We start from the raw sequence: 9999 nt of genomic DNA on the forward strand, positions 1-9999 counted from the left end.
AAACTCAGTCTTATAAATAGCACCTTCTCATGGTGGATCAACCAGTTTGTTGCTGACATCCAGAACTCACATGATACCGCTTCAAATGTTATCACCCATTAAATGACCTATTATCAGTTATCATTCCCATAAACAGGTCTCTCTTGAAAATGAGTTCTCGTGGCTCAATGAGACTACCTGTATAAATAAAGGGTAAATGAAAAATGAAAAATATGTAGCGTTCAGACTGCCCCTCCTGTACCTCCTAGTGGGTTTAAAGTGTATGGTATAATGGTATGGTATAAAGTTTATTCATTTTAAAAAGGTACAAAACAATTCCATAACAATATAAAAAAGATACAAAAGATTTAAAATGAAAGGCAGCAGAAAGAAGAAAAAATCTTATTATATCTGCCCCTTTTTTCAAACTATTATTTCAATCATAATCATTTTTAAGTAACAGAACAAAATGAATAACTCTTTCTAATTTTTCTAATTCTAATACAAAACGCACACTAAGCTACTTCATATATACTTTTTTAACAATCCAGTTTTGATCTTTTTCTTAAATGTGCACATTGACTTGGCATTTTTCACATCACTCTCTAGACCATTCCACAATCCAACTCCTTGGATTGAGGTAGACCTTCCCTTCAGACTAGTTCTGAATTTTGGTTTGACAAATATCTCTATCCCCTTAAGATTATAACAACTTTGTCTTTTAACAAAATTTATTTGGATATTTAATGGTAATGTGTTATTTTGAGCCCTATACATAACTGATAAAATACTGTAATCTACCAAATCATGGAACTTCAGTAACTTCAGTTGATAAAATAATGTGCTTGATGGGTGACAGTAATGCTTTCTGGTGATAATTCTTACAGCTCTTTTCTGTAAAATAAAAATAGGTTTTGTAAATGTTTTACACGCTTTCCCCCAAACATCAATGCAATAGATTAAATGTGGAACAATGATTGTGTTATACAACATGTACAGAGCTTTATCATTTAATAATTCCCTGACTTTGGATAGTACTGCAATAGATTTAGATATTTTTGTTCTTACAGAATTTATGTGATTTTTCCATGTTAGCTGTCCATCAATGATTACACCCAAAAATGTCATCTTATTAACTCTACAAATCTCAACACCCTCAATTTTAAATGGATCGTCAACAGTTCTCTTTTTGTTGCTAAATATCATGTATTTAGTTTTATCTAAATTTAATGATAATTTATTAATTTTAAACCAAGTTTGTATTTTATCAAATTCTGTCTTCATCAATTCCAACATCCGTTTTACATCTTTACCCAAACAAAAAAATGTGGTGTCATCTGCAAAAAGGACACATTTGAGGAGTCCTGATACATTCACTAAGTCATTCACATATAAAATAAATAACTTTGGTCCAAGTACAGAGCCTTGAGGAACTCCACATGTGATATTGCAGAGGTCAGATCTTACACCATTTATTTGTACAAACTGTTTCCTATCTTTTAAATAGCTAGATACCCAGTGTAATGCTGGTCCTCTTACACCATATTTATTTAATTTTTCAAGGAGAATAGTGTGGTCAATAGTATCAAATGCTTTTTTTAAATCAACAAAAATACTAACACAATACTGTTTTTGATCGACAGCAGTAATTTGTTCTATTATTTCCATGAGAGCCATTGATGTAGAGTTTTTTGCTCTAAACCCATACTGACTGCTACTTAGAATGTTTTGTTTAGTAATAAATTTATCTAATCTGGTCACAAATAGTTTTTCTAAAATTTTTGAGAACTGTGGTAATAAGGATATTGGTCTATAATTAATGAACACACATTTATCACCATTTTTAAAGAGAGGAACTACCTTTAAAGTGACGTTGTTAGCGCTGATAATAGGCTCACATGGTTAGGTTCAGAGTAAAGGGTCTGGAGGTTAGGCTTAAGGTCTGGGTTAGGTTTAGGCACGAGTGTAAGGGAGTCAAGTTTAGAGTCAGTGCTCTGGGTCAGGTGTAAGGTTAGGTTTAGGAAAAGGGTTACATAAAGCTGACAAAAACAAAAACACTTCCTGTTTTATGTCCGTGTGCGACGCTGCATATTATCAGTGATACAAACAAAACTTTAAAACTGCCAGGAGGTAGGACGGACAATAATGTGATAATGATAACCTTTGAAGCCGTGGGAACATAAACCTAATGAACAACCGTAAGTGCTCTGATGACCACTTGCTATTCACAGGGCTGAGTGATACTAGCAATAACAGTGTTGCAAGAGCATGACAACTGGATATGGACGCCTCCTCCCCTGTCTAATGATGGATGGTTTCTCTTCTCAAAGATGGTCTCCATCACCCCTCTCTCAAACTAACAAACAGGTCCAGAGGACCTGACTTAACTTTGTTAGATTTTTGAGCATGCATCAGGATATTTTCAGACAATTGTTTTTGCGAGAATATTTAAAACTATTTAACTTTTAGAGTCAATCCAGTTTAAGATGGCTGCCACAGCCAATTGAAATTTGGAAACACGTAAATGGCTGTAACTCGACAAATATCAGCTAAAATTTGGTGCGTTGGTAGCTGAGCATCCTCGTAAACGCATACTCTGAGCTACACACATTATGAAATATTTTTGCTTAAAACTTTGACATTAAGTGACATCAGACTTAGTTGGTAACACTTTACAATAAGGCTCCCCTTATAGATGGCTAATAAATAGTTTATGTTGGTAATTCCTCTATAAACATTTTATAAACCATTAATAACTGCCTATTATGCATTAATTAAGGGTGACAGAGACAAAACTGACCAGCTTCTTGTCAAATAATTACCAAGCATTTGTTCACCATATATTTCATTTAGAGTTGTTATGTTAAACATTTCAGACTAAGTTACTACCTTGTAAGCACAATAAGCATTTGTAAACCTATTTCTTTAGTATTATACTGCACTTTATCACTGCATTATAAGTATCTTCAACTACTATTGTATCCTAAAAGAACTGAGTTTACAAATGCTTATTGTGCTTACAAGGTAGTATAGTCTGAAATGTTTAATATAACAACTCTAGGTGAAATTTATAGGTGAACAAATTTGGATCTGGCAAGAAACTGGTCAGCTTTGTCTCTGTCACCCTTAATTAATGCATAATAAGCAGCTGTTAATGAGTTATAAAGTGTTTATAGAGGAATTACGGTAATAACATATCTATAAACTATTTATTAGCCATCTATAAGAGGAACTGTATTGTAAAGTGGTGCCACCTAGTCCGTCTGTTAGCAAAATGTCCCAAAACCATAAAATGGCTTTGAATGAAAATCCCAGTAATGATTGGATACTTTTGGGTCAACCCAATTCTAAATGGCCACCAGGAATTCTTCTGAATGCTATAGGTCTTTAAATGAGTTTGTGAAGTTAAATTAGTTTTCTTTGGATGTTTTGTTTTTCTTGAACTCTTGTGATCAGATTTCTTTTCTTTGCATTCTCTCACATGAAAAAAAAAAGTTGCCCATACATTTTTTTCTTTTCTTTCTTTTTTTTTTTTTTTTTGCAAAGTGGACTGTTGGTGCAGAAGAAGATTTTGCAGTTATTGCCTAAAACATGCAAGATGGTAGACAGATGATTCCTGGCACTTGTCCTTGTTTATCGGCTAAATCTCGGAATGCAGAAGTCTGCATGTTTGCAGATTGATAATGAAAAAAAAAAAAAGAGAGAGATAATTTCTTTGCTCAGGTTTTTTCTGTGTGTCATCAGAGACGAGCCGGGCTGGAGGATTGCTCAACGCTTGTGTCACCAGGAGGCTGGACTGATCCGGAGGAGTGTTTGAGCTCCACATCACCGGAGCGCACACACTCTCCACCTCTCTCTGAGTGTGAGGCTCTCTCTCTCCTTCTTTTCCTCCATCTATCTCTTGTCTTTCTTTCTTTTCTTTTTTTTTTTTCCCCCTTCTCAGCTTCACTCGGATTTATTCTCACCAAACGCACTCTTCAGGATTGGATTTTCATCAGCTCTAAACATGAGACGGAGTTGAACCAATTCATCACCCCAAGGACGCAGACTACTATCTTTTGTTTTTGTTTTTATTTATTTGTTTGCTTTGTTGTCAATGGTGAGCCGGCCATTCAGGATGAACTTGCAGCGGAGCAGCCCGGCGCCCTGCATCCGCCGGAGAGTCGCCCACAAGCGGCTGGACTCGGACGACCAGCCGCCGGCCAAGTGCGTCCGGCTGACCGAGGGTGCCGGGGACGCGCATGGAGGGCTCCTCCTGGGCACGTCACCCAGCTCCCCGCTCAGTCCCGCGGCCAACCCCGCCATCCACCCGCACCACCCGCACCAGCAGCACCAGCAGGGGCCGTCCAGGATCGGAGCGTTCCTCCTGCTGCCCCTCGCGCACCGGGAGAGCAGCGTGCACAGCGCCATGGACACCGATACTGGCGAGGAGCTGCTGTGTAAGGTATGCGCAATCCGCTCATTGTGCAATTTCTCTCAATGAATGATGTTTCGAGACGTTGCTCAACAGCCTGTCTGACATGTTATCTGAAATGAGCTCACTTTAATTTTTACTTCAATCTCACGCATCATGTGTCATAATGTGATTTCCTTTGGAATCAACGAGATAAATCAGGCTCGGTGTTGTGGAAACATCCTCGAGCTCTCACAGTCTGTCAACTCAGCTCATTTGCATGTACGTCATTGCAACACAACGAGCTGTGGCACAAAAATGCAAACATCTTTGGCTGCCTTGATACAGATCTGTCCAGATAAGGACTCATTCATCCCAGCATCCATGTTCACTTTGTGTGAAAACATTCCTTAGTGAATTTAATCCCCTCATGCTTGATTCTCTTATGAAAGCATTTGTGTTAAGGAACCAGGAATCTGAGTCATATTTGCAAAGTTGTTCATTAACTCTGACCCCTCTCCTCCTGTCTCCTCTCCCACATCTTCTTAATTTCCATCCTTCCTCCTCCTTCTCTAATCTTCTCTCCAGGTCTTTGATATGGCTGTGTACCAGGAGAAAATCAGAGCCTACGGAGTTCTGCCGACTCACAAGAACGTGGCCGGCATCCGGGAAATCATCCTCGGCGAGCGCAAGGCCTACGTCTTCTTGGACAAAGACTTCGGGGACATGCACACCCTGGTGAAGAGCTGTCGCCGACTAGACGAGGAGCACGCTCGCAGACTCTTCTGTCAGGTGGCTCAGGCCGTGGCGCACTGCCACCAGGCGGGCATTGTACTGGGGGACCTCAAACTGCGCAAGTTTGTCTTCGGGGATGAGAAAAGGTGAGATACTTTGACACGGTTAATGATTTTTAAAAATAATTTAGCCTTCCTGATTTGATTGATTTCAAAACTAAACCATAAAAAGTCTGATTAGTTTGTGCAGGAACTCACTCACTGATATATAGTTGGTTGCAATCTGCAGCTTCACCACTAGATGGCACTAAATCCTGCATGATGCTCCTTTAAGGACACCAGCGATTACATTACTTACATGCTTTAAACCAATTCTCAGAGTAATCCTGGGCTGTTTGTTCAGATGATTCAAACCCTGAACAGTTGCATAGTGGCACATGCCCGTGAACACCCGAGCCATGTGTGCAGATATGGATGTGGGAACAGAAAGAGTAGGAGGCTCTGCACTTGTGGAGGCAGACTGCTCCGCTTCCCAGATTCTTGCTCTCTCTGTCTGTCTCCCTCGCTCGGCCCTGTCTCTTTGTGTGCACGCTTTGTGTTTGTTTTGCACGCGTGTGTGTGTGGGCGGGCGGTAGTTTGGCAGAGCCGCTAGACGAGGCTGCTGAATGAGACGATCAGACCCTCCTGTGCCCGATATCTCAGAAAACATTTATTTCTCATTATTTATTAATAAATTACATCATCGCTGTACTGCAGAGCAACTCGTGTTCCCAGCCAGGCTTCCATTCATGCACACTTTCCTCAGAGGAGGAGAAGCTGAGAGCTTTGAGCTGGCTCCCACACACACACACACACACACACACACACACACACACATGCCTTAATCTCTAAGTGCTAAAATACCTCCTTATAAAACCGTTGGTTGCTTCTTTGCTTTTCCATCACTTTGCTTTCCAAAGGCCCCCCTCTTTTTTCCTGGAGTCTTCACCAGTTATATTCTGCGGTCACGACCTCTGGGGTCCGCAGGGTCACAGTGAACGAACAAGAGCAGACAGCCACTGAGAGAAGTTGACGCCGGTCGTGTCCCCCTGATGGCTATAATGCTGCAGAGTGATGAGTCACAGTGTGCATGTGCAGAGATAAAGAGGAGCGAGCACTGCACAGCTTATTGTCCTCATTTGTGTCCATGCATGCTATTTACACTTTCAGATCTGTAAAGATGTCATCCATTCATGCTCAGACCAAGCTGCAGGCGTTCCTCGTGACTTCACATGATTGTGCACGTCATGGAAGTTGGAAAATTTGGTCGCAAACGTCACTGGTTTTATTCAGTCCCTGGCCGTTGTTGACATAAACGTTACAAAGCCGTGTGACGTAATTTGTTGTGTCATATGTTGCTTTAAATTCACAATCAGACTTCTTTGAAACCCCAAGACTGGCTAAATGTTGTCGTCATTCACACACACACACACACACACAAACACAGAGCAGATGGAGGTGCCAGTTTAGAGGAAGGTGAGTAGCACCGAGAGGCATGCAGAGCTTCACTGCAGGGCCGGCCTTCCCGTGCGTCACCGATGTGGCAACAGCCATTTGAGGGGTAATTATGGCATGGCTGGCGCCGCCAGTGTGGGACCCAGGTGCAGATAGCCTCAGCTCGAGACAGAGCTGGAGAGGAGAAGTGTTCTCTGAACAGAAGGATGACTCACTCTCTCCACCCCTCCGACTCTCTCCGTTCTGTCTCCCTTTCAGCCTCCATCTCTCCTTCTCTGCCGACTTATCTCCATCGCTATCTTGGTGTTTGAAGACTATTCACTCTCAGCCTTTGTCCCTCTGGCTCTCACGCTTTTCTGCCTCTTCATGTCTCTCCCCATTTGCATCGAAGTGCCTCACCGAGTCATCCAGCCCCGAGTTTGACATGAATTACAAATCAGTTTATAGTTAAAAGCACGGCATAGCTGTTGCTGTGATGATGTGCGTCGTTTTGCTTCAGGAAACGACTTAAAAACAGTTTACAGTCTTGTGCAAATTCATCGTTTTGTCAGCTTCACTAGTGAATAATATCTCTGCAAGCGTGTTCTCACAGTGTCTGTGGCTCTGCAGGACTAAGTGTGTGTCCTGTCGTTAACACGGCTAAATTTAGCTTTGTGTGTGTGAGCAAAGAAGAAGGAGGGGAGGGCTGGAGTTGTATATTTATATGTGAGTTTATGTGTCCATGTTAGTGCCAGGAAGTCACTGGAAATTTGCTCAGGCAGCTCCGTTTTTTTTTAAACGCTCAGCTGCTCCCCGGTCAGAGTGAGTGCACTTGAGTGTGTTGTGTTTAATCTGTGGGTCCATCTGTCGCTGCACAGATTAGGGCTAAAGGAGGGATTCCCTGCGTGCAACTAAATGTAGTCGTGGAAAAAAAACAGAAAAAAATTGAACATCATTTTATCTTTGTCTTCACAGGACTCAGGTGAGACTAGAAAGCCTCGAGGACTGCCGCGTCCTGGAAGACCCCGACAACGACTCGATGGCAGACACCCACGGCTGCCCCGCCTACGTCAGCCCCGAAATTCTCAGCGGCTCCACGCCATACTCCGGCAAAATGGCTGACATGTGGAGCCTGGGGGTCATGCTGTACACCATGCTGGTCGGTCGCTACCCCTTCCACGACCCAGACCCGGCCACGCTGTTTTCAAAGATCCGTCGAGGCCAGTGCTGTTTGCCTGAAGGCTTGTCGCCCAAGGCCAAGTGTCTGCTCCAGAGCCTGCTGAGGAAAGAACCGTCAGAGAGACTCACTGCAGCCGAGCTGCTCGCTCACCCGTGGTTCCACCGGCCGCCGTCGTCCCAAGAAGCAACGCTCGGTGAACAGGAAGCGAGCGGGGCAGAACAAACGGTGCCGTCGTTTGACGTGCACGAGGACGAGAACCTGTTCTGCTGACAAACTCAAACCAGAGCCCAGTTAAAGGACCAACACGAAATGCGCTAGGAGGGACTTGGTGGTCATTTTTGTACAGTGGCACTTTTTAGAAAACCAGTTCGTACTGTTTTGTGTGTACATACATGCACCCTCAAGATTTCTACAAAAAACTCTTCCTGTACTGTATTCTGATCTCGTATACACCTGCTGAGGGCATTGCTCACAATGATCACTCGTTGTGCTTCTGTGTGTGTGTGTTCTAGGAAATATTTGGTGCTAAAATAAACGATGGTGACTTGTAGTTCCACAGATCCCTCCAGGCTCCTCTGAGCGTGTCAGACCTGGAGGATGCTCATTAGAGCTTACCCTCAACCCGAACTAATGAAGGCATTAGCTTGCACCTTGAAAGTGAGGCGGGCGAGCGCGACCAGGATGTTGTTCCTCTCGCTCTCTGAGCACGCCGCAAGCTTCGGCAGGCTGACTCAGCCGTCGACTCGCGGACGGGCCTGGCTCCAGCCTGCTGCATCTCGGAGCAGACAGTGACACAGAGCGGGAAAGATGGTTAGCAGAGGACTCGTGTGTCACAGCTCAGCGTGACACTACGGAGGTGTCTCACTGCCAATCTGGCAAACGGACATCATTTACAAATCTCACACCGAGCGCAGAAGGTTGGGAAAAAAGGCGTGAAAAAAATGTCACATGCAACACACAGTGACACTAAGAACTTTAGTCTCTTTTAATGATAAAGCAGCTTTGTGTCGTTTCTTAAAGTTGGACCCAGTTATCTTTGGACGCTTGAGTTAGCCACAGCTGAAGCTAACGGTTTTCACTGCTGGTTTAAAAGACTCAGCTGATCACTGGATAATATTTACACCTGAAGGAAAGTAGAAACTTACTTTGAATCTTTTTCCTCTTATTGACTATCTTTTTATCACATGTTCTGTCATGGGTGAGCCTGTTTTGTTCATGCTGTCGGGGAGTCATCCTCGGACAGAGCCGAGCTGTGCTGCGTCCGTATCGCTGTGTTCCATAAACGGAACGAGCCGGTCGAAGTCAGGCGGGCTAGTCGACGCCGGTTTTTCTTTTCATGACTCAGTGCTTCAGCGTCTCTGCAGAGATTTGTTCTGACCTTGGAAGAAAATGCACAAACCATTTCACTTCCTTCGTTCTTTCCTCATTTCGACTTTTCTTTTTTGCCCCCTCTTTTAACAGCGTTATAGAGACTAGTCTTCTTAGTTAGTGACACTTTTCATTCTGGACTATTTGACGATTGGTACTAAATCTGGAAGAGTGCTGTGCATTGTGACTTCTGGGTCATACAGGAGCAATTTTTTCCTGTTATTTAATTATATTATCGCTCGTCTGCAAGAGATGGGGAAAGGCCTGTGATGACTTGCATCGTTCTGCTCAGAAAAAAAAAAGTAACTTAAGAGAGTAGATTTATGTTCTTGCTTCATATAGTGAGTCACACTTTCATGTGATGTGTAGAGTAAACTGACACGGGTTCGCAATCTCCACGTTGCACTGTGAATCATGCATTTATGACACGACCTGGAGGCCTTTATCAGCCCCAAAAGGTTACACTTAAGAGTTATTTTCACTGTAAATATGTATATATGTATATTAGAAATATATGTGGAATTGTCGAATAAAGATGAGTTTTTTTCATATTCACTCAGCTTGTTTTTTGATTCGCCACACCTGCGCTGCTCCACTCTGTGCCTCGAAGGTTTCCCTGAAAGAATCCTCTTCGTCGCTGCAGCACATTTTCTCATCTCCCTCAGCGAGTTCACTTCAGTCCTCGCAAGAGAAATAATAATAATAAAAGAAAAACCTTTCTTGTCTCTCTCCATCTCTTCCTCTGACAGTTTACTCTGCTCTGACCTTTGCGTAATGCAACATTGAAGTCCTCAAACACACAAATGTCAATAGTGGGTCAATGTCTTTTCCTGGAATACACCAGGGGGAGCAAAAGCCTCAATGAGAACCAA

The 9999-nt window shown here is 42.9% G+C and overlaps 1 protein-coding gene across 1 annotated transcript; it reads left to right on the top strand.

The window, feature by feature from the left end:
- The first annotated feature begins 3778 nt into the window (after window positions 1-3778).
- On the top strand, window positions 3779-9735 carry trib1 (tribbles pseudokinase 1). Its single transcript, XM_037693381.1, has 3 exons — window positions 3779-4423; window positions 4961-5253; window positions 7555-9735. The coding sequence occupies exons 1-3, from the start codon at window positions 4076-4078 to the stop codon at window positions 8027-8029; spliced, it is 1116 nt and encodes a 371-aa protein (XP_037549309.1). The 5' UTR covers window positions 3779-4075; the 3' UTR covers window positions 8030-9735.
- The last annotated feature ends 264 nt before the right edge of the window (window positions 9736-9999 follow it).

This window comes from Nematolebias whitei, chromosome 19 (genome assembly GCF_014905685.2).
Source record: "Nematolebias whitei isolate Nwh7 chromosome 19, NemWhi1, whole genome shotgun sequence".
Lineage (NCBI taxonomy): Eukaryota > Metazoa > Chordata > Actinopteri > Cyprinodontiformes > Rivulidae > Nematolebias > Nematolebias whitei.